Source organism: Lissotriton helveticus, chromosome 1_1 (genome assembly GCF_964261635.1).
Source record: "Lissotriton helveticus chromosome 1_1, aLisHel1.1, whole genome shotgun sequence".
NCBI classification, from domain to species: Eukaryota; Metazoa; Chordata; class Amphibia; order Caudata; family Salamandridae; genus Lissotriton; species Lissotriton helveticus.
Genome location: NC_136057.1, coordinates 677858298 through 677883228, shown reverse-complemented (window position 1 = coordinate 677883228; position 24931 = coordinate 677858298). Strand labels below are relative to the sequence as shown.

The window sequence follows — 24931 nt, the reverse complement described above, 5'->3', positions numbered from 1 at the left end:
ATATGTCACGGGGCCTTGTTTGGGCCGCTTGGAGAGTGCAGGAGGGGTTGTGGGGAACTGGGGACGTTCATGCATATACTGTGGCATTGTCAAGGTGTGCAAGCGTATTGGGGAGAGGTCCTCCGCATATTGCGGGTGGTCCTGGGGATAGATCTGCGGCCAGAGGAACGCAGATGTATTCTGAATGTTTGGGAACCCACCGACCTAAACGCATACAAGAAGCAATGGGCAACGTTAACTTTTATGATAGCAAAGCGGAATATCGCCCAACTGTGGGGAGCCAGCCAGCTGCCCCGAATTGAGAAATGGATAGAGGATTTAGACTGGTGTATGTTTAGAGAGAGGTCAGTTTATTTTGCCAGGGGGTGCCCCAGGAAATGGGGTAAGGTCTGGGGAGCTTTGAATCACTACAGGGGCGATATCTGTGCCGTGCCGGCGGGTCAGGAGGAGGCAGAGGCGCACAAATCCCCTTGGTCCAATAACTGTCATCACTGTATAACATTTTGGATGTGTGGAAAGTCATTGAGAAACTTGGAAGATCTATGTGTGTCACCTAATGTGTTTCTTTGTTGATTTATTGTTTAATAAAAAGAAATTTAAAAAAAGACTGCAGCACCACACATAATTGAGAAAGGCAATTCCTCCAGGCACAGCATATATTGTGGACCCTCACCATACCCCGCTCAATGTTTTCAAATCCTATAGACTCCAGGCAGTGCCTCGATTGCTACATGAAGCATTCCCTAAGGCTCAGCCTATGCCCCATTCACTGGATTCTTTGCTCACCAACCCATCCCGCCTCAGATTAATAACTCACCTACATGCCATATGCAATAGAAGTCTCCCATACTTGCCCTAAAGGCTCATTCACCTTAGAGACTGACCTAGTGCCACCCACACCATGTTCGGCTTTGTTCTTAATCAGAACTTTACTGCGAAAAGGTGCTTGGGTTTCCTCGAAAGGAAGGTTCTGGGAGCATGAAGTTTTAAGATCACAAATAGTGACAAACTTATAGTAAACCTCATGAACACTAGTCACACAGAATTATAAAGGGTACACATCTTTCCTTGACAATCGCCCAATTGTGGGCCCAGATACATAAAGTGGCAAGTTGATTTTTTTTAGGTCTGGCGTTAGCCAAGACCTTTTGATTTTACCAAAATTATATGCATAATATACATACTTAAAGGGGCTGTAAACCAGCTTTATTCATCCATTGAGCTTTTGTTTTAACTCACATTTTGCTTATGCCTATTACAGCATACAGCAAAGAAAGCCTACTTCAGCCACTGGCTAACTTCACTTTGAGTGACGGCATTTTGCTCTTTCACAAGGAGCACATCCACACAACAGGTAGTTCCGTTCAGAGTCCGTGTTTTTGTTTTTGCCTGATTATTACTTTAGCGTTTTACGTTTGTGTTTAGAGCCTGATGTCATAGCAGGATGTTTTATACCAGCTCTTTTCAGCACAGCACACATTTCAGCTTTATCAGTTCCTTCTCCTGCTAATGGTGTAAATTACTTTTAGAGCTGCCTTTGTTTATCTGATTGCTGACATTTCAGAGTACTAGATTGTTTCTATTTGAATCTATTCTTTATAAAACAACATTTTTTTTTAGAACCTGCAATGAAATGCAATTATAACTGCATTCCTGTATGTATTTTGACGACTACAGCCAAGCTAGTAAACAAATGTAGTCTGTATGCCCTGGTTGTGTGTCTTTCTAGTTTGCTTTCAGTGTCATTTTATGTCATACTTGTGCAGATATTTAGCTATTCTACTATTCATTGAATTTGTACTGTGCTGTTTATCTATCTATATATATCTTTGGACCTCTGTCTTTACAAGTCTATAATTTTATGTTTATTTGCAAGTCTAACATTCTGTCTTTCTGTGCAAGCCTATCATTCTAACTATATATCCTTGCATATATATCTATCTTTGCAAGGTTATCTATCTGTCTAGTTATCTATATAACCCTCTCTGTCTGTTTTGCAAGCCTCTCTATTTATCTTTCCAACCATCTCTATCTATTTGTAATAAAGATTTACAAAAAAGCATTAGCAAAGGCAAGAGGCTGGTAGTCATCGACAGATCGATTTGCTTCTTTAGGTTGGGTGTTAGTTTGACCTTTTGATTTTGCTACAGTTATGTGTATAACATAAGTAGGTTTAGCGGTTTTCTTCCAAACGTCTTCCATAAGTCTGTTCTTGTGAACTTCAGCTGTTGCCTGACTTCACTGTAAGTTACAACATACTTCTCTTTCATAAAGAGCACTTGCACACACAAAGTAGTTCATTTTAGTGCCAGGTACTACTTTTCCTTTACTCAATTTTTTTAGATGATGAGGGTCCAGCAGCTTCACCAACAATAACGTTTTGCAAAAACCTTGAAAGAACAAAACAGGAATTGCCAAAGTCAAAAGGCTGGCTAGCCCACCGCAGACATCTTGGCTTTGCCAATGCTTGTTTTGTCTTCCTACTGAAGGCACCGTTCCTTTTCCTGATGTGCCTCTAACCTGTATAGCGCACATACACTTGAAGTCCTTATTATTCTAAATGTATACTAAAACGAACAGTTTCTCGATTTTGTACTTATTCGTCATTGCCTTTAAATTGAAAGAAATTTTAAGTGTCTTAGTTTTATATTTGTAGGTAATCACAAGCGAGGAAGCTGAGAGAAGAGGGCAGCAATATGATAATAAAGGCAATACATATCTCTTTGATCTGGACTATGAATCTGAGGAATTCACGGTGGATGCTGCTCGCTATGGAAACGCATCGCATTTTCTAAATCACAGCGTAAGGACTATTTTTGGGGCACATTCTATCAAAAGGTGGTAAGAGTTGTCAAATTCCTTTTCAACACTTGTTGGAAAACTAAGAGCGGGGATAAATGTCCTAAAGAAAAGAACTGTTTAAATGTCATGCATAAAGCTCTTTGTAAAGATGTGTTTTTTGCAGCGTGAAGATCTATGGGCCTCAAAACAATATTCCAACACCTTATTTGTAGATCCTGGTGATTTTTCAAAGTAAAACGGAGAAAGGCGACGAAAGGTATGGATGATTTGGCAAAATATCAATATACCGAGTACATTAAGCACTAAAACAGACTTTCATGCATACAGCATCAAAGTAACAATAAGAGTTGCAGATGGAAACGATAGAACACTAAATAAAATAGAATACATTATGTTAAAAACAAAGAGTAACGGTAAAGGGCGGAGAAGGAGCTGGGATGGCTGTATGCACTCACCTTTTAGTCCTTGCTTGATCTGTGTTGATCAAATTGGGTGAAGTCCCATTTACACAGATATTTTGTGGTATGGGACAGTGAGAAAAGAGGCAGTAATGATTATACAGATGGAAGAGTTCTTGTCCACCTTAACACATCTCCAGAATGTCCCAACTGCCATTACCACAACCATATCGAATGAAACCATTCTTTTGGGCTCTAAATTGGGACTGGTAAAATGAGCGTACGACTTGCATTTGCTTTCATCACTTTGTAGTTATATGAACTTGGGGATTGGTAGGAGGAGTATGGGAATGAGTACTTGTGTATTTAGATTGTTTGGACGTTGACACATACACATGGTGATTGGGGGAGGTCCCTTCTCGGAGATAGGTCTCCAGGTTCTCTATCATTGTTAGCTATATGCTTGCGGTTAGAATAGTTTCTTTTAGCTCTTCCTAGTGTTTTATTGTTTTTCCTGGGTAGAAATTGGACTCTGCAAGTAACAACTCTGCAGGAAGGACATTTCTATATTTGTATGCCCTCCAGGAATTCCTCTGCTTTCCACTTGAGGTTGATAGAAATAAAGTAGGTTACTCTCCAGAATTGTTTTTTTTGCAAAAAGATTTTATTATTTTCAACATCGCTGTGCACGTTCCAATCAACAGCATATACAGCAGTGGTACATATGTGCTCCCTTAAACTAGCTTCATGCTATCAAAATTATCTAATAAACTTCCCCTCCCAACAATACCAGTCCCCCCCTCCTACGCCCACCCTCTGTCAGTGTGCCCATCATCCATCAATCCTCGTGAGAATCGCCCGTCTGCTCTTTCCACAGATAATCAAACCATTCAACGTTTTCTCGATAACCCTCCTGATCTCATCATTGTGCCTCACTAGTATCCCTAAGTTTTATTGTTTTTCCTGGGTAGAAATTGGACTCTGCAAGTAACAACTCTGCAGGAAGGACATTTCTATATTTGTATGCCCTCCAGGAATTCCTCTGCTTTCCATTTGAGGTTGATAGAAATAAAGTAGGTTACTCTCCAGAATTGTTTTTTTTGCAAAAAGATTTTATTATTTTCAACATCGCTGTGCACGTTCCAATCAACAGCATATACAGCAGTGGTACATATGTGCTCCCTTAAACTAGCTTCATGCTATCAAAATTATCTAATAAACTTCCCCTCCCAACAATACCAGTCCCCCCTCCTACGCCCACCCTCTGTCAGTGTGCCCATCATCCATCAATCCTCGTGAGAATCGCCCGTCTGCTCTTTCCACAGATAATCAAACCATTCAACGTTTTCTCGATAACCCTCCTGATCTCATCATTGTGCCTCACTAGTATCCCTAAGCCCGGAGTGTGTGGATTGGCCCCCTGTCACAGTGCAGCTTAGCGCCCCACCGCATGCCCTTCTTCCTGCTCAATCACAGCGATGCCCCCAACTGATCCGTTTCACCACCTTCCTCACTCGCGCCATCTTCCGCAACCGGGAGCTGGAGCCCGTCACCAAAGCCCCCCATGCTCTGGCCGACTCCATCGCCTTATCATTAGCAGTACGCCTAGCCAGCTGCAGCCGGAGTGTCCCCTCGCTACTCGCCCAACTTAAAAAATTCGCCCTCCACCTCTGATAATTAGGCCCTGCCTTCGACTTTCAATGCATGGTAATCTCCCTTTTAGCCATTATTAGCCCCAAGTCATAGAACTTACTAGTGATCTTCGTACGAGAGGTATGTGGGAACCGGAGTAACAAACAAGCCCCCAGCTCTGTTTCTATTGTCCGTCCCGTTACTTGATTCAAGCACGTCATTACTTCTTCCCAGTAGGTCCCCAACCCTGTACAGGACCAGAACATGTGTTGGAAATCCGCACCATCTGAGTTACACCTCTGGCACTGCGCCAGGGATGTCCCGAAATACTGTTAGATTTTAATCGGCGCCAGGTAAGCCCTATGTAAAGTGAAGAACTGGACCATTTGAAACCTGGCATTACGCGTTCCTTTCCAGGCCCTTCGCACCAGGTGAGGCCACGTCGTCTCGGGTATAGGCCTGCCAACATCCACTTTCCACTTGGCCTTCAGACCATCTAGGGGTGACAGTCCTTCGGTCGATAAGCGTCTGTACACACATGTGACAGCTTTAAATGTGCCCGCCGCCATGACCACATATTGGCAGCCCAGGCAGGTCGGGGGTTCCACTGCTTTTGAATCCCCATTGCTTTTGAATCCCCTTTACCAAGGCGGCATTTAGCAAGTAATCTCCCCGCGGTAGCCGAAAGTATCCCGCAGTTCCCGAAAGGACAACAGAGCCCGATCCCTGTATAAATCCCCCAGCACGTAAAGCCCAAGCTCCTCCCAAACAGCCAACGGAGACCATTGCCCTCTAAGGGGGAGAGCTGTGCACATGCCAAGTGGGATCTCCGGAGCATATGGGTGGGAAAATCCAGCTCGCTTCTGACTCCGGTTCCAACACAGGTGGAGAGTACGTTCCTCGAGGGTAAGCTGATCAAGGCCGATCTTTTGCTGGAGAACTATAAATGATAAGACATGCCGGGGAATCATTCTACCCTGCGGCCCCTCAGGGCCCCTAAACTCCCGAGCCACCGCCTGCGTAAGCCACTGTAGTTGCGCCGCCAGGTAATACCACTCAAAGTCGGGAACCGCCAGTCCCCCATCCGCCCTAGGCCTCATCATCGTCGTAAGTGCGACCCGTCGTCTGCCCGACCCCCAGATGAACCCAGTAGTCAAGGTCCTGATCTTCCGGAAGGTTAACGCCGGAATCCACACTGGCAGTGTGCGAAAGAAGTAAAGCAAACGCGGAAGTGCCACCATTTTCAACAGTGCCACCCTCCCCGCTACTGACAATGGGAGGGTACTCCAAAACCCCATGCTGCCCCGCAGGCCTCTTATCGCCCTATCCACATTGCCCTCCAAGAGGTCGGGTTGAGTATGATAAATATTAGTACCCAAAAAAGGCAGACAGCACGGCTCCCACTGCAGATCCCCCACAGAGTGGGGCACGTGACCTCCCGGAGCCAGAGTGAACAGACATGTCTTGCCCCAGTTCACCTTCCATCCAGACAGGCCACCGAACTCCCGAAGCAGGGCCGTGGCGCCTTGGAGAGAGTCATCCACATCTGCCAGGAATAGTAAAAGGTCATCTGCATAGAGGGAGATGTAGTGACTCTCACCTCGTAGCGACAGGCCCTCATATGATCGCCCCGATCGTGAAGGAGACACCAGCGGTTCAATGGCCAAAGCAAATAGTAATGGGGACAAAGAGCAACCCTGGCGAGTACCCCTCCCCACCTGATAAGCCGCTGATATGGTAGGTCCCGTCCGGACTCTGGCAGTAGCCGAGGTATAGAGCAGCTCAGTCCACCGCACAAAGTGGTCTCCAAGGCCAAATTCCCTCAACACCCGAAATAGATACGGCCACTCCACGCTATCAAAGGCCTTCTCCCTCCCCCATGACCCTGATGAGACGACGTATACACGTCGCTGTGCTCCTAGTAGGGATAAAGCCCGCCTGGTCCGGATGTACCAATGTGCTCATATGCCCCAGAAGTCGGGTCGCCAGAATCTTGCTCAGAACCTTATAATCCACTGTAAGCATCGAGAGTGGCCGATATGCCGATCTTAAACTGGCATCTCCCCCCCGCTTCAGTAATGGTATTACGATCGCCTCTCTGGCGGTCGAGGGCAACCGGCCTAGTTCCCATGCCTCCTTATATATCGCCTGTAACTGTGGCGCAAGGAGATCCACATACGCCGCATAGAACTCCACCGGGAGGCCGTCCGCTCCTGGCATCTTCCGCCGAGCCATGTGCTTAATTGCCGTCCGAATCTCACTCAGTGAGATCTCCCCCCCTAGCTCATTCTCGTGCTCTGGACCCAAACGCTGGAGCTGCGCCACGGCAAGGTAGTCATCACCCCCATCCGGAATGTCCTGCGTCACACTCCTGTATAGTGACGTGTAATATGTCAAGAATTGGTCTTTAATCTCCTTCTGTGAGTAAACTAGGTGTCCTGCTGTAGTGGTCATTGATAAAATCGGGGTATCCCGAACCGCTGGATTAGCCAGCCAGGCCAATAGTGACCCCACCCCACCCTATCCCTCTCCGCATGCGCCCTAACTACATATTCCTTGTGGTCAAAGCAGCGTAGCCGTTCCACTTGCGTAGCCACCTTTTCACGTGCAGCCAAAACCTCTTTCTGCCCTTTCGAATTGCCAGGGCCAGTCCTCTCCGCCTGGCGCAGGGGACCTTCCTCCCGTTCTATACAATTCAGTAGTGTCGTGCGAGCCCCAGCTGTGGACGAAATACATATCCGTCTCACCACTACTTTAAAGGAGTCCCATTCCACAGCCCTGCTCGACGCTGTCCCGTTATTTTCACTAAAATAATGTTCTATACCTTCACGGACCTCGGCACAAAAAACCGGGTCTTCAAGCGTCATTGGGTTCAGGCGCCATGTGGGAATCGCTTGTCGCTGCCTAGCCCCCCGCACAATTATCAAACAGGGATTGTGATCAGATATCGTCCTCGCCAAATATTCACTATGGCGAACCAACCCCATGGCTTCAGGTGAGCATAAAATACCATCTAATCGCAAATGCAAATCATGCGGCACAGAGGAAAAGGAATAATCCCTATCCGTTGGTTGTTGCACCCGCCAGGTATCAACCAATCCCCACGCATTCTGCCACTCTCGCCTCACCTTCGCCAACCTGTGAACCCCAGACTGCGCTAGCGGTGGGTACGAACGGTCCATTTCCACATCAGCAATTGAATTAAAATCCCCCCCTAGAAAAACCGTGCCAATTAGGTATGTCGCCAGTTTCCCTGACAGCTGGGAAAAAAAGGCCGGTTGTTCCACATTCGGAGCATAGACACTGCAGGAAACGACATCCCTCCCATCTAATCGCCCTTGCACAGCTACAAACCGCCCTTCAGGATCTATCACCGTTGCCAGAGGCTGGAAAGGCACCCCCGATCTCACCCAAACCAATGTCCCCCGGGCATATGCAGAATAAGTGGTGTAAAACAGTTGGCCCCTCCATCTCCGCTGCAATGCCCGCCCCTCAGTTTGATCAACATGTGTTTCTTGTAAAAAGGCCACTTGAATCCCCCTACGCACCAAATAGGCATGAACTTTATATCGTTTTGTCATGGAGCACAATCCCCGCACATTCCCGGTGATACATTTTAACTCAGGTTGGGTCCCCATAACTGAGCAAACAGGCCAATTGCCCCCTAAGTCTCATAGGCACACTGACAGTCCCTGTAAACCCCAAACATCCCCAACAACTCCTCGTCCCTCCCATCCCCAGAACAGGTGCTAGACCGCAGTTACCCATCCAAACCCAATTCCCAAGAATGGGAACTCTCTGGTAACTACCAGAGTCTCACAATTAGCGTGAGGTTGAGGGGGTGACCTTACCCCAAAACAAGCTGGGCAGCAACCCTACTAACCCTCCCTCCGCGCTCAGCCTCACAGACAGCACCCCCAGACACCCCCCCGCCCAATAACCACAGCCCCCAACCTTAATTAACTGCAAACCAATGGGGAGAGCCACCAAACAAAGTCTCAAGGTCCGCAACCACGCCCGCCCCCCCCTTCCGTGTCCCGGACAGCTCCCTCTTACTGCGCATACATGGGAACAGACAGGGATCATTCGTCCAGGAGGCCATCGGCAGTCCCCGGAGTGACATGGGGTACGGCTGGGTCGTCTTCCTCCAAGCCCTCCGACCCCAACTCCTCAGATCCCAGCTGGGACCCCGACTCCGCCAATGGGGCAGCGTCCGCCGCTCCTGATATAGTAGAGACCGCCTGGAAGGCCGCCCGCCGCTCAAAAGCAGTCTTCGACGGCGTTCGGCTTGACCCCGCTCGATTCCTGGCCCGCCGGCTTCTCCGGGGTCTCGCCCGGACCTCCTCCGGCCCCTCCTTCCTCGGACGTCCATCAGTTCCTGCTCTGTACGTTTCTAGCCAGCTCCATGCCTCCTCCGGGGTATTATAAAAGAACACCATGCCATCCACCCTTACTCTCAGGCGAGCCGGGAACAGCAGAGAGTACTGAATGCCCTCGTCTCGGAGGGCTTTTTTGACCGCCAGAAATGAAGATCGACTGCGATGAACCTCATAGGTGTAATCTGGATAGATGGAGACAGAGGCATTGTCCACCCAATATGGGCCCAGTGTCCGCGCCTTCTGTAGGATCACGTCCTGGTCTTTAAAATGCAACATACGCGCCACCACGGGCCGGGCGGGCTGGCCAAGAGCCAGAGGGCTGGCAGGGACTCGGTGAGCTCGCTCCAACGTGTAGAACTGGGACAGCCCCTCCGGAGCAACCACGTCACGTAACCAGGCCTCCAAGTAGTTGATCATGCTGTCCCTCTCTATTTTCTCGGGCAGGCCCACCACCCGTATGTTGTTGCGGCGATTACGCCCCTCGGCATCCTCGGCCCTTTTCTCCAGCTGGTGCACCCTCTTCAGCAAATCCCCCATTGCCGCCTCTGTCGCTTTCTGGGCTGGTTGCAGCGTTTCCAAGGAAAGTTCCGCCTGTTTGACCCTATCCACCAATTTTCCGCGGTCTGCCCGCAACAGCCCCAGGCTCGTCGATACCTGCACTATGTCTTGATGCAGGGCCTCCCTTGTGTCAGAAATGCCCTTCAGGATTTGCTCCAGCTGCTGTTGTTGTAGCCCAGTTCCCTGTGTCCCAGGTGAGTCCCGGTCCTGACTGTCCGGCAGCTCCTCCGCGGGGTCAGCGGTTGCTCCACCCTGCCTTGATCGCGGCTTCCCCATGCCTCGGGTCTCCCGACACTCCCCAGAACAGGGAGGCCGGAAATTCTCAGCAGTGGTCTCCAGCGGCCCAAGCTCCAGCGCCTACACCCAGTGTGCTCCTCGCGGACCAGATAGGGCCCCCAGATGGTCCAGCACCACCGCGCACTTCGATCACCCCACTCCAGCCGCACAGCTCCAGGCAAGCTCCTCACAGGCCAGGCAGGTTCCAGGTCCCCACCAGCTCCGCCGATCCCCCAGGAGCCCGGCTGCACCAGGCAGGCAACCGCAGCTGGGTCCAGGGGCATCGCCCACGATCATGGGGGGGGGGAACCCGTCGGTCGCCACAGCTCTAGGTGGCACGTCCTCCTCTCTCTGGCACGGCCCACAGTCTTGCCCCTGGCAGGCCCACAGCGATCACCCCCTCCTTTGCCCTCTGGCCAGTGTCGTCTCCTTGACGCAATTTCCTCAGGGGGCTCCTCGTGAACGCCACCGCGGCCCACCTCCGATCCGCAGCACTCGCTCCGCCAGTTGTGCCTCCACCACGGCCACAATCACGTCGTGCTGCCCCTGTCAGCTGTGTGCCCTATGCTGGGCGACACCCCCGGTGTCCAGGCGCCTCCCGCTCCCGCATTGCTGCCTTGCTCTGGGCGCCCTCACCCTCGTCAGGATGTCCCAGCCGTAGCGCCTCCGGTAGCGGGGGGGCCCCACCAGTCCAGCACTAGCAATTGGGGCATCCGCTCAGGCCGCTCCGCCGTCGCTCCACTGCCCCGGTACAGGCCGCGTCACCCCGGGCGCCTGCACCTCTGCGGCCGGCCAACCTGCCCCCCGCAGCGGCCCTCCAATCAATTGAGGCCGGGGATATCTCCGAGGGCACATGCCGCATCAATATGGCCGGCGCTGCTCAGAGCGAGCCAGCAGCAACTCCGCTCCGAGCCTTCGGGTCAACAGCTTCCGCGCCGGCCGGGAGTCCCACCAGTACCCGCGTAGGTAGGGGGTCCCCCCAGTCCCCAGGCGCCGTGGGGGATCAATCAGTTCAGGATAAACACCGAGGCAGGCGCGGAGAATACAGCTCACACGTCCATGCTCGTCGGTGGTCAAGCCACGCCCCCGTTACTCTCCAGAATAGTTAACATGAATTGTGTGAGGTTGGCTCAGATTGGATAAATGATCAACACCAAGGGCAAGATTTTCTAGGAACTTGAGTTGCCCATGCATCACGCAAGGCGATGCAAGACCTTAATTGGGATTTATTAAGCCAAGCAAAGCCTCCTTGCTTGACTCTGCAGGTTTTAGTAAATCCAGAGTAACATTACCCTGCATTAAAGAGGCGTTCCATGAGTGGAGTATGGGTGTTCCCATACACCCACCAATGGATTTTGACGCTATCCTAAATTACTAAAGTCAGTAAACCTGGGATTGTGTCAAAATGGTGCATCTCCCAGACCCTATGCTTAAAGAGGAGAAATATACCCATTTCTCATTACTTCCTCTTTCGATGTGTACATCATTCTGCAACACACTTACAATGAGGAAAAATGCCTCTAAGGATTGTTTTTGTAAAGAAAGGTGTTTCATCATAACTTAGTAAATATGATGCAGTTCTGCTTTCACCCTGTTACGCAGCATGCTCCCTTGCTGCGTTGCATGATGTTTAGTAAATCTGCCCCCCAATTTCCTGCCTGGAATGCTAGATTTTGTCTTAACACTAAACCATGTTATGATTCTCAATATCCTTCCGCCTGCAAAGAAAACAAGAGGGTGAGACTTTGAGCACTTCGGGCAGAAGTCACATTATGTACATCAATTAGTTTAGGCTTAGTGTATAATCCGAGGGGCGTGGCTGTTGAGGGCTCCCATGTAGCCTCACGTTATTTTCTTTCTCAAGAAGAGGCTCCTGCAAAAAACGCTCAAGGATTGTTTTTTAGGTCTCGCCTAGCATTTCAGCGCATGCTGCTTGCTCAGCGAGACATATAGTGAGAGAGGAGATTTTAGAATGGGACTTGAAGCCCTGCATATCATTTTCATTGGGTCGCGTCAGCGTTTATGCTATACTCTGGCTCCCCATTGAAAAGGATGTTTTTTGGTCACCTCCCTGTCTCCCTTTAGGACGGCCCATCAGGACTGGGTCGTCTGCTTCACAGCTGTCGTGAAGCTCTTTCTTATCTTTTGGAGGCGTGTACTGCCAGATCATGTTTCCTGTGAGCTCATTGCAGGCACGCACGTCTCCTCTGTTGTTCTCTGGTGAGTGTTCCAGCTGGCACGAGTTCAGCTATGTTCAGGTGCACAAGGGTAGAGGGGCTTCAATAAATGAAGCCCGCTCCCACGGGAGAAAGGGACACAGGCAAGGGTATCAAATAGCAAAAAAATGAACAGGAAGAAAGTACCTGCCAATCACTGCCCGGCCTCCTCCTCTGGAAGCAAAGGCCCGCGCCTTCCTTCTGCAGGGACCGCGGGAGCTGCTGCTGTGCGCATGCAAAGAGCTCTCCAGACCCAGCCAGTGGAGAGGCAACTACATGCACACCCCTTCCACGGGCGCATTACCGGCATTGCCATGGCTACTGTTTGGGCGCCACACAGGCCCTCTGACACTGACAACAGAATTCACACTGTTCGAAACAGCTTTAAGTGAAATCTATTTGTCCTTCAGGAGACAGACTGGAATCGCGTCTGCATGGGCCAATCCGCGCCGCCCTTCGACGCGGTGAGCGCGGGAGAGTTGGGAGCCTTTTTCACTCGGTGCAGGGCTTTCACGTGCCCACATGGCCACCGATGGCACAGGAGTCTGCTGTTTCCGCCTTTTCAATACATTGTATTGTATTGTAATTGTAAGGGGCTTCAACAAATGAAGGTGTGGTTGCAGCCGTGCTCGTAGGGGACACTGGTTGTCTGTGGCGGGAGAAGGCGGGGTGAGGGGCGTTGTACCGTGCATCTCATTTACAGCCCAGAGTTTACAGGCAGGTCAGCCGGCTCCTAATGAAATCATTACCCTTGTTTACCAGTCATGGAGGGGGAAGTGCCGCTCTGGGTTTGAGGGAATGGGGGAGGGCCGGGTCCACTTAGCATGCCACTTTAGCCTGCAGCTCTGAATGATCAGATGCCGCCTGGAAACCTCTTATCATCGAGTCTCTTCTGTCTTAAAGTAAATCCGTTACTTTACTTTTAGTAAAGAAGCCGGCTGCACTGTATTTGATTACTGCGTATTTATTTGCTTAGCATGGACAACAGAAGTGCTGTACAAAGGTCACATCAAATAGTTTGTTAGCCAGGCTGTGGACGGCAGTAGAACACAAGTGTTTGACAAGTGAGATTTTGAAAGGCCGCTGAAAAGTGTAGTTTTCGGATAGGGTGCCGAGCTCCTCGGTCTAGCAGTGGCTGTGGGGCCTGTGCTTTATGTGGGCAGGTGCATTAAGGTACTGAGTCCTGCACTTCGTTCATTTGAGAGGGAGAGTACCAGCACTTGTGAGGCAAGCTGGTACTCTGGAGTAGTGATTATCCACACTTTTCTATTTCCATGAAAAGCAATGAGTGGCACGCGACGTATGTGAAGCTAAACAACGTTTCTTCTAATTGGTTAATTCATTCCCTGTCATAGTAGGGCTACCAGAAAAAATAAATGTGTACGCTGTATTAAGCCTCCTTTCCGAAAGCTGGAAACCGGCATAGCGGTTAGAAGCTCTGTCATGGTGAAAATTTGTTCTAAAATTCTGCTCCTCATACTTTGACCACACATAGCCCTTAAATTAATGCCTGTCAACTCGCATGCATAGATTGTGTCACCATTTCACTCCTATTCACCCTTCTGACCGAAAAATCCCCCATAAACTTTAGTAGGAGTGAACGATTTTTAAAACTTATATTGTAGTGTAGTTCCTATATTCCCAATAGGCTCTGCGCATTGGAATAATATATCCTATAGAAATAGTGAGACCGGCGTTTTCAATTAAAAGGGTTTATTGAACAGTCTCTTTCTCATGCAAGAGAGGTGAACTGCTACAATCGTTATGCAGACGGCAAGGTATAATGCGTACAGCGTAAACAGTAATATGAAATAATACTGTAAAAGCATTGTATGGTTTCTTAGCCGTTTAAAAATACATACATAAATACCATTGACTAAAATACTCAACTGGTGCTCCTAAAATACACCTACCCCAATGTACCTAACTGAAGTCTAGTATGAGGGATGAAGTAAGTATTGTGTAGCATAGGTTTAGTTTTTGCCAAGAATCTACCAAAGGTTTCTCTAGGTTCTAATCAGCTCTATACCTTGGTTTAGAATGAAGGAGGTCCAGTATCTCTGTTTCGGGACTCGATTTCCCAACACCCCTCAAGGGGAGCCGGAAACACTGGAGCTGGATTCTCGGCAGGAGAAGGGCAGCTTCCTGATTAGTGCGTCAGCTGGAGAGTCTGCTTCCTTCTGCACTTGCTGTAGCGAGCTGCGTCTGGCAAGTAGGTCTTTGAACTGCTCCGAACCACCGTATCTTTCTAGAGCAAGTGAAGGTATATTTATACCTTGAAGGTGTTTAGGAATGCCATAGTTTGACGTAAAGTCGGACATATGAACGTCCGGAAAGAACCCCTAGGGAATAGTTGTTCTTTGTAAAGTAACTGAGTTCTTGGACAAATCAATATTCAAGCAAGGGGAAGTCCCTGACTGCTTAAGCTGGTTTTCCAAGAAGTCGTTGTGGAGTTTGGTACGGGTGGAAGTAGCCATGCCTGTATTTGTGTAGCATGGGCAATGCCAAATAAGGGCTTGATTTCTATGCCTATATAAGGGCAATGTGAATTGTACCTATATAAGGGCATGAATCGTGAAAATTCACTCTGAGCTTAAAACGCCACACAACTCCCACTCCACTTTCTTATGTACGACATTACTAAGTTCTAAACACATAAAAACATATCTAAACATGATGTGTTAAAACCCACCCAAAATACATAAAAATGCATTGGTACTTGTTGCACACTTAAAGTAATGTTTCATTCAAAGCATATAGATGACATTTGAAAATGCTATCTGAGTGAATCATGAAAATACATTTATGAAATGGCTCTTAATTACAGAAGAAAAAGTCGAGACCATTCGATGGCAGATTACATAAACTGTTTGAGTGTGGACAAGGTCAAATATTGTCTCTTGGAAGTTTTAAAAGAATTCTAGTTCTCTATGAATAGTTCTACTTTAAGCAGATTACTTTGTGCCAAATTTGGAAAAACAAAAGTTTGATCATAGAAAACAAAATAGAGTTCCAAAGTTAGGACTTTGTTTTGAAAAATGATGGTCGAATTCAGAGTCTCTCAGAACACTGTGTGCCAAATCAAAAGTCATTGTTATTGTTTGGTGAAAACATAAAATCTTCTAAGTCTGTAAAGAATTTGTCTACCATTGTAGGTGAAAGTTGGATTACCTCGTTAAGAAGGATTAACCGCACATAGATGTGAAGCATCGCCGTCAGCGCTGGTCGCGTAAGCAATGTTCGAATTGGATGGTACCTGTGTGCCGCTTTGCTCTCGTACCTTACCGTCAGCATTTTGTGCCTGTGAGATCTCAATGAATGCCGTCATCAGGATTGGTAGCCACTGGGGACAACACAGTGCATGATCCGTCACTGGTCCAAGTAAAGTATCAAAATCCGTTGGCAGGACTGATGGAAGTGTGAGACAGATGTCTAACACGCATTCTTCTCCACATAGCAGGCATCGTAGAACAGGTAAGATGCAATCTTGCTAGATTGGTCTGAATGACATAAACCATGTGGCATTCAATTCTCTTAAACAAGTTAATCCCAAAATTTGAACTATGCACTCACAACACTTCATCGCCAGTAGAGTATTTTCCACGGTGATCTGGGTGTCTGCTGTGGATTGGCTTGCCATATCGAAGCAGTAGGAGCAAAAATAGTATCCTTGCAGGGAGTCCCAAAAAGAGAGGCAATCCACCATACAGAGTGCACAAAGTTTGGAAATATTCCTAGGACTGCTTCAAAGGGTGCTAACAGTCCTGAAAAAACGGTCTTAAATACATGTACAATACTGCTCGTATCAGACATGTTTAGGATACGACTTAACATTTCTGAGAAATGTACAGGGAAATTTGTAGTTAATAGGGTGTGTATCTCTGCCAAAGTCCTTGCGTCTTGCAGATCATAGGTCTCTTTGGCCGAGGTCAGTGGCACAGTTTTCTGTAAAAGAATGGCTTTCATTCTGCTTAAAGTATCAATTAATATAGAAGAGATGTTCAGTGAAGGCCATAACGGCGACTCCCGGTCTGTCTTGGTTTTTGGAAACAATACTTGCATACAGCAAGTGACCCTGGCTGACACAGTTACGAGATAGGCTAAACCTGGCAACATGCCACAGCAACTGTGATCATTCAACATAATGTAACTCCCATTAGAAAGGTGCCTGAAAATTGGATCAATCACTGCAGCTGGTGAACCTTGCAGGTGGCAGGATAAATTGTTAGAGGAACCATCGCAGGCCCCGTGTAAATTAATACACTGACAAAGGAGAGAGCAGCTTAGTGTGTTTTCACAATTTTTTACCATTAAGAAACACTTCTTTCCCCCCACTCTAACATTTGTGTGTGTATGGTAATTCCCACGATGCCTTGATGTATTCTTTACCCAACCTTTCACATATGCCTGCTGGTATGTGTTTTAAGCAATACTGAAAATGGAAAATTGTAACAGGCAGAGTAATTGTTCCGTGTATTATCCATTCAATGGCTGTCTTCTCAGCGACAGGAAATGGCAATCTTTCCAGTTTTTTAATGCTCAGCACCGTATAGTCTGCTACCCTCTGTGCCAGTTTGATCTGCTTATCAGTGAGATTGAATTTTGAAAACAGTGACGTGGTATTGATTAAACGCCAAGGCACATAGCCAGAACGAAGGTTTTGTAACGTCCAGCCTAATAGCTTTATAGAACGTAATTGCGACTGACCATGTTGCAACATGACCAAGTCCTGTTCCATTATGTCTATGGCAGAGGATAATATTCTGTCCAAAGAATATATCCTGGACGACAGAGTCGTTAACCCATTGTCAACTACAGAGAGAGATTTCACTAAATGAATACGATCAATTTCTCGTATTCGTTCTGCAGTCTCTGCTTGCGTAATCTTCCATGCTTCATTATAAGCAGCATAGATACCGGTGTATATAAAACGTTTGACACTGTTTAGTAGGTCCTTGTAAGAAGTCCCTCAGATCAGCGCCATCTTTAAGTAAAGATAAGTGTTGTTTTACTTCCTTTAGTGTAGACTTGTGTAGCCATTCAAGGCACAGTTTCCCTACACTGTATGTTGTTACTATTCCTGGATGCTGTCTTTGAACATGTCTAGGATCTGGCCCAGTGAATGTGAACCCTTGTGTCTTATTCAGGAATCTATCTTGACAGTTGTTTATGTCTGTGGGCCAGATTAACCATTTTTTCCAATCTGGATCTGTTCTGTTGTGAACCAAAATAGTATGTACGTCGACCTCCCCCTCTGAAGTGTTATTGATATCAGGTGTAGGTGTAGGTACGGACGGTTTGTTTAAATCTTTTATCTTGGCTAACCCAAGACAAGATGTCTGTTGAACAATGTCATTCAAAAACCTTATTTGCTCTGGGATGATGCAGGCTCTAAACACGGCTTCCAATCCCTGCACCTGCCAGTCTTTTGTGCCCCAGACCGTTTTTGCCTCAATGTGTCTTTCCAAAAGTCGAAACCTAACGAAGACAGCTGAGCATAAAAGGCTGCAGAATAAATTTCCTTGTTATTTGTCAACATACTTTTCATTCCTGTCCTATTAACATTTTTAAAGTAAAATGAATCTGGATTTGAAACATTAAAACCTGAAAAGTATGGAAATTTGCCATAAAATATTTTTGAGCTACCCTTTGGTGGCGTTGGACAATGTTCCCATTGGTGATATTTCAATACATTTCTAGAATTTTTTTTTAAACATATTTTATTGATTTTAAGTTCACTTACAGTCCTGTAAATTTCTCGCACAGAGTTTATGACAAGTCATACATATTAACATTGCTACATATGTATCTTGCAAATGCACATCTGTGATTCACGATAATCAATCATAAAGAAACAACCCCCTAAAAAAAAAACACCCCAGAGAACTGTGGTCACACCACAAACCCATCTTCCATATCATTGCACTTGTATCTCGTCCGGCGCTCAGCCTACATACAGATACAGGGCCTAGCCGCACATTTCCGTAGATCGCTGGGTATGGGCAATTCGTAGTTTTGAATGCACATTCAGGAACAATGTCATATGAACATTTAAGGCTCCTCGGACTTGAACTCTTCTAACATTGACTCCCAATCTAAGGCTATCGGTGTTTTTCGTAATCCCCTTGCCTCTTCCCTACGCAGCGCTGCGCCTTCTGCACTACTCCATTTCACCACTTCTGTGTACCAGTTGCGTATTTCAGGGGGTCTGCTTGATTTCCACCGCATTGTAATGTTCCTACGGGCCAGAAGTAGAGCCAGGTCGACGAATCTAAATTGTACTTTGTGTTTAGACCTGTGTTTGTGTAATCCATGCAAGCACGCCTCCACTGTGTCATGCAGCAGAAGGTGCGTCGCTGTTCCTGTGATCTCTCTAACTTTAACCCAGTAGCTGAATAGATCGGGACATGTCCACAACATATGTAATAATCTCACTCCAGGGGCGTGACATCTGGGGCATGAGTGTTGTGTCTGAGGGAACATTTTATCCAATCGGTCAGGAGCCAGATAAGCGCGGTGTAATATCATGGTTTAAATGAATTTGAACCTTGAGTTTCGGGATACCTTTTTGCGGTGTTCCAGAATCTTTGCCCATTCGGTGTCTGATAGTACCCTACCTATCTCCTCCGTCCACACCACTCTCAGTGGATCCAGGCGTATCCTGGTGTGGTTGCTGATCCCAGTATAGATTCAACGGATCAGATGCCGCCCCCTCCCCATATAATGTACCATCTTTACCAGCTCATTTTGGTCGGGTTCACGACCCTGTGGTGCCCAATGTTTTTTAATGTATCGTACCAGAGCATCATAGGTTAAAAATAAATGTTGTGGAGCACCTGTCTCGGGCACGAACGTGTCGTGATCCATTAGGAGCTGCTGTCTAGAGAGGTCCGCCACTGTGGTGACACCAGACTCCGCCCAGGGTGTTAGTGTACGGTTATTGAGGGTACCAGCAGCAAGCGGAATGCCCAGCAGGGGTACATTACGAGCGTACGTGGAGGGCGTTTTGGCATATTTGAGCGCCGCCTTCCAGCATGTCAATGCGGTGGTCAGCAGTGTAGGTAAGTCTCTGCGCATCTTGTAGCTTGGTAGCATCAGGGTGTGTAGAGCGCCAGTCTCCAAGTCAGTTTTTGTGAATCCTATTTCATGGAGGTTACGTCCACTGTAGTTGGCAGGCGTAGTAATATGCCCGAAAGTCCGGGACTCCCAGCCCCCCCACACAGCCGTCCACACAGCAGGTATAGTTAGTGAATTTCAGGATCTTAGTGGGCTCGGGTCCGGAGCTCCGTAATCAGGCAGCCGCCATGCTCGACAGTTGGCCACGCCCCCCAATACATTTCTAGGATTTGCAGATTTGTGCAAGAAATGATGACCATAGTGATTATAACAATACATTTGTTCATAATCTGATGAACCTTCTAAGTATTCATGATTTGTAAATACAGCAGACATTTCTAAGTCTGACATCATATTATTAACAGTTACTAGATGAAACAAAGTCACTCAAGGAAATCTTGAACTTATGTTGCATCTTCAACAGCTCTGACGGACCAAAAATGTTATATTCAGTTCTGTCCCAAGCTATACCACCAGGTATAGGAACGGCACTGCTGTTCACTGATGACAAGTCTCTTTGTTCACGATGAGATGATTTGTGTGGCTTGAGGAGTAAGTTGTTCTTACGTGCTGTGTCCGTTTTAACATTTATCAGCATTCCCAAAGTTATTACAAGAGTTATTACAAGAGTCGACCAAAGTAGAAGAAAAAGTACACCCAACACAATCCAAAGTTCAATCCATGGTGAAACCAGATAAGTCTTTTCCAGGTGATGAAAAAGGTCTATTGCTTGTTCTTTAAAAGTTATTTTTACTTGCGTCGTTTCAGGTGCGCTGGGATCCTCGGAAAACGTATCAAAGTTAATGAAAAAGCCAGAGGCAGTTCTGTCAATTGTAGGGATTGCATCAGGATTCGTTGAAATCCCTGGAACCACTTGATCACTTGTTACATTTGTATAGTCAGATACTATTTAATTGTAGACGGGCGTTTCTTGACTAACTGTTATTTGGGTCTCAAGAGGTACAAGTTCCATTGCTTTGTTGCATAGTCCTTCTTTTCGCACTGCAGATTCTTCAAAGGTGATTAGTCTCCCAGTTTGAACCTCTTGGATAGTAGCTAGATTAGGGCGTCTGCTACATCTTTGGAGTTCACTTGGCCTACTGCTAATGATCGGCCACATGATGTGGTTTTACCAGGTCGATGGACACGAACCTGTTCTCCTTTTTACCAGCAAGGGGCGGCAGTAATACTGTTCTTGATCCGTGGATTGCTAGGACAGGTACTGGTTGTCTGTAAGAAGGCCCAAATTCCTTCTTGTCTGCGATCTTTTCTCTGACTAGAGCCCCAATCTTTGGAATCCAGACAGGTCTTGCAGGGACGCTTGGTTTCTCTTCAGTGGTTGTTGGCTTCAGGAACACGTTACTTTGACTTTTCCTTATTTCATTTAAGTCCTGCAAAACAGCCAAACGATCTTTGATGTCAAAGGGTTTTTGTTCTACCACTGAAGTCTGACAATCAAGATTCAAAATAATCATTCTTGTTCCAAAAAGGATTTCATATGGAGTGATTCCCCATAGAGAACTTCTTGGCAGATTATTAAGACTACGTTGGACACTTATTAGATGTTTGACCCGCCCATCACCCGAGCCTAATACCCTAGCTGTTATAGATTGCTTTATGTCCCGATTTTTTCTCTCCACTACCGAATTTCCCTCCGGATGACCCTGGTCAGAATGTAGCGTACCAACTGTGTATGTGCCGATAAAGACTTGCAAATCTTTTATAACAGTTCGAGCGTCAGCCGAGCGCTGAGGCCACATCCAAATATATGTTGAGCACGAATCCACTGCAACCATGATATATTTGTATTTACCATCCCTCTGTAAGGGACCGCAGTGATCCAAGTAAACGCAAGGTAATGGTTTGTCTGAAATTAACAGGGGTGTCTGCGCAGGACGTTTCAAGGTAGAGCCGTTCACCTTTTGGCAGATTTCACATTCCAAAACATAGTTTCTGGTTTGTTTCCTCATGCGCGGCCACCAGTATCTCTGTTTTAATAATGATACTGTCGCGGAAACACCTACGTGTGCAGAAGCGAGCCCTTACTGTGCTGCTAGGATTAGTCCTAATCTATGTTCCATGTTTGGAATTACTCTATCCCCCACTCCAGGGATTCGAGCAAACGGAACATTATTTGCATCAGTTAAATTTGAGTATTTGAGTGGAAAGCTTTTTGGTAATGTTTTACCACTGTCTTTGCTTAAAGAATTGACAGCTTGCATTATTTCGCTGTCTATTTTCATTTTTGAACAAGTGATTGCAGCTACGGAAGCCATTTGCACAGCTGCTTTGGCGGCTTCATCAGCCAATTAGTTCCCTGCAACGTGAACGCCATCACGTTGATGACTCAGTGTATGTATCACGTGAGCCTTTTGTAGTTCTTGTCGTAACTGAACTACTTGTTCCCGTGGCAATTTATGCTTGATTGTGCCACCTTTTGCATCTTTGTAACCGTTTTAAATCCAGTGTTGCAAGTATTCATTGTAAGATTGAACACAGTAATACGAATCACACACTTGACTATAAGAGTGGGGAATTTGCGATCTGTATTTTCAAGAGCCATCTTGAATGCTTGTAGTTCAGCTCGCTGAGCTGTACAATCTCCTAGAGATTGTGTTTTAGTGACCATTGGTCGGAATTTACCATCTGTTATGCTGTATTGCATTGTACACATGTTTTACTGCTTAGAATGGTACATCTCTATGATGCTTCAGAGATTCTTATGTGATGTCACCTCTGTGGCATTATTAGCAGTTGGTCCAGCTGTGTCTGGCAAGACGCTGTTTAGGTTCTTTCTCTGAGAATAAATCTACTTCTGGATATTCCTTATTGTACCTTGCATTTACATCATAACAAATTTGGCGACGAGGGTGGGATAGCTTGGTCCGTAAAGAAGAAGGCGTGTGATTTGGCAGCATTCACGGCAAGACCGGATATGGTTTCAAAGTTCCGAAACAAGTCACAGATCGGAGGTAAGGGCTGACGAAGGTCGCGGAGATAGACAAGTATGTCATACGCATATGCCGAAAAAAGGTGGGTGGTGCGTCTGAGTGGTATTCCCATATCCGGAAAGTTCTGTCTCATCGCAATCGCCAGGGGTTCTAGGGCTAGGACAAAAATCAGAGGCAATAGTGGGCAGCTCTGGCGCATCCCCCTGTGTATCTTATACTCCCCCGAAATATGTCTGCCCGTTCTTGCTCTTGCTGTCGGCTCTGTGTAAAGCAGACGTAGCAACGTTAGATAACTATCAGGTATCCCGAAGCGTGACAGTGCCCGAAACATATAATCCCAGTGGATCGAATCGAACGCCTGTTTGAGGTCTAAAGAAAGACATCCTGCGTGGGGAAAGTGCTGCGGCACTTCTGACATTAAGTGGTGTAGCTTCCTAATATTCAGGGAGGTGCTTCGTGCTGGTATGAACCCCGTCTGGTCTATATGTATCAGTTGGGTTAAATAGGGCTGTAGTCTGTTAGCCAACACCTTACCTAATATTTTATATTCCGTGGGTAAGAGCGACAGCGGCCGATAATTAGCCATGTCAGCGTGATCTCTGCCTGGTTTAGACCTAGGACCCGAATACCTCAACACACGCCTGACCTTCTACACCCCCACCCGCCAACTACGATGGTCCAATCAAGCCCTCGCCGCGATTCCACGCATCCTAAGATCCACCATGGGGGGAAGATCCTTCTCCTACTTAGCGGCCAAAACCTGGAATTCTCTCCCCACCCACCTCCGCCTTACACAGAACCACCTCTCCTTCAGAAAACAACTAAAAACCTGGTTATTCGGCAAGTAACGTACCCCCCCCCCCCTCCCTCAAGTGCCTTGAGACCCTCTGGGTGAGTAGTGCGCTATACAAATTTTGAACTTGAACTTTAGGTAAGGAGATGACCAAAGCCTGGGCGGTAGTGTGAGGCAAAACACCCTCCTCCCAGATCGTCTTATATAATTCCGTCAGTTTGGGTACAAGCGTCTCTGCATACTTCGTGTAAAATTCGATGGGCAGGCCATCCATACCAGGGGTTTTGTTGCGAGGAAGTCCATTCATGGCAGTTTTGATTTCTTGTGAGGTTATAGGCCCTGAGAGTTACTTTTGCACCATTTTCGATAGAGTGGGGAAGGTCAGTGAGGAGAGGAAGGTATCTGTACATTCGGGGGTATCTCTACTGGCTTGTCATATAAAGAAGCATAATATGTTCTGAAGGCTACATTAATCTCACCCTCCGTATACACTCTTGTGCCATCTGCCGTCCTGATTTCATTGATCATAATTGCGGGAGGAGCGTCCCAGAGCAGCCTAGCTAACAATGTGCCTGCCTTATCTGCGTCCACATGCGTCCTTTTGGTGTATTCCTGGTAATCTATGGCTCTAAGTCACTCTAACAGTTCAGCATGTTTAATCTGCGCTTCCTGTAGTGCTTCCGAGTGTGTCGTCAGTCGCCACCAACTGTTCCAGTCTGCCCATTTGTGTTTCAGTGTCTATCAGTGACTTATGTAATTCCTGTCGTGCACCCACTGTCGCGCTAATTGCTCTACCCCGCAACACCGCCTTGAATGCATCCCATTCTATCAACCTACTGGTCGCTGTAACGCTATTCTTGGTGAAGTATCGTTCTATTGCGTGTGACAAGTCCGCACAGAACACCGTGTCTTCCAGAAGGTGTGGCAAAAGGCGCCACGTGGGGACCGGTGTAGGTACCCTACCCCATGCAATGTTGATCTCTTGTGGGTTGTGGGCTGAGAATGTTTTGGGGAGGTATGTGGAACTAAGGACCTACCCTGCAATGTCATTCGAGCATAGGACCCTGTCTATTCTAGTGTGTAAGGCCTGTACTGCCGAATAAAACGAGTATTCCCGGTGGGCCTGGTGTCTCATCCTCCATACGTCACATAACCTCCATCCATTCATCCAGCGCACTAGTGCCTCAGTTTGTTTAAATACCCCCGCGCCACGCAGTGGCGGGTGAGATCTATCCAGGGTGACATCCACTACCGTATTGTAGTCCCCACCTAGTATCCAAGGGCAAGTATCCCATCCCGCAAGTGCTCCGCTGATAGTGTTCAGTATTTGTCTTGGTCGAAATTAGGGGCATATATGAATCCTAACACCACTAGTCTTCCGTCCAGTGACCACCGCACAAAAACATACCTACCCTCCTTATCAATTTTCTGATCATGAGCCACGAAAGGCACTCCATGACATACCCAAATCGTAGAACCTCTAGCGTAGCCTGAGTAAGAGGTGGAGAAAACCTGCCCTCTCCATTTCTTCCTGAGTTTGACTATTTCGCTAGCTATCATGTGTGATTCCTGTAAGCAGGCTATCTGTACCTTGCGTCGAAGCAGTAGCTCGTGTATCCTGTGGCGCTTATTTGTGGTGCCCATACCCCGTATATTCCAGGTGACTATGTTATAGCTGTCCTGTACATGCATGGGGTCAATCCGTACAGCAGTAAGGGTGCAACCGCAGCGCCTGCTAAAGTGACTAGAGTGACATCTGCGTTATGTAGGTGACCATCCCTCCCCCCAACGTTCCCAATACACGGTCAGT

The 24931-nt window shown here is 47.2% G+C and overlaps 1 protein-coding gene across 2 annotated transcripts in view; it reads left to right on the top strand.

The window, feature by feature from the left end:
* Nucleotides 1-24931, top strand: part of SUV39H2 (SUV39H2 histone lysine methyltransferase) — a 341600-nt gene that overhangs the window by 168091 nt on the left and 148578 nt on the right. For both annotated transcript variants that reach the window (XM_078655014.1, XM_078655023.1), the window contains exon 4: nucleotides 2657-2803. In XM_078655014.1, the coding sequence (XP_078511140.1) occupies nucleotides 2657-2803 (147 nt within the window). The remainder of the gene's footprint in view (nucleotides 1-2656; nucleotides 2804-24931) is intronic.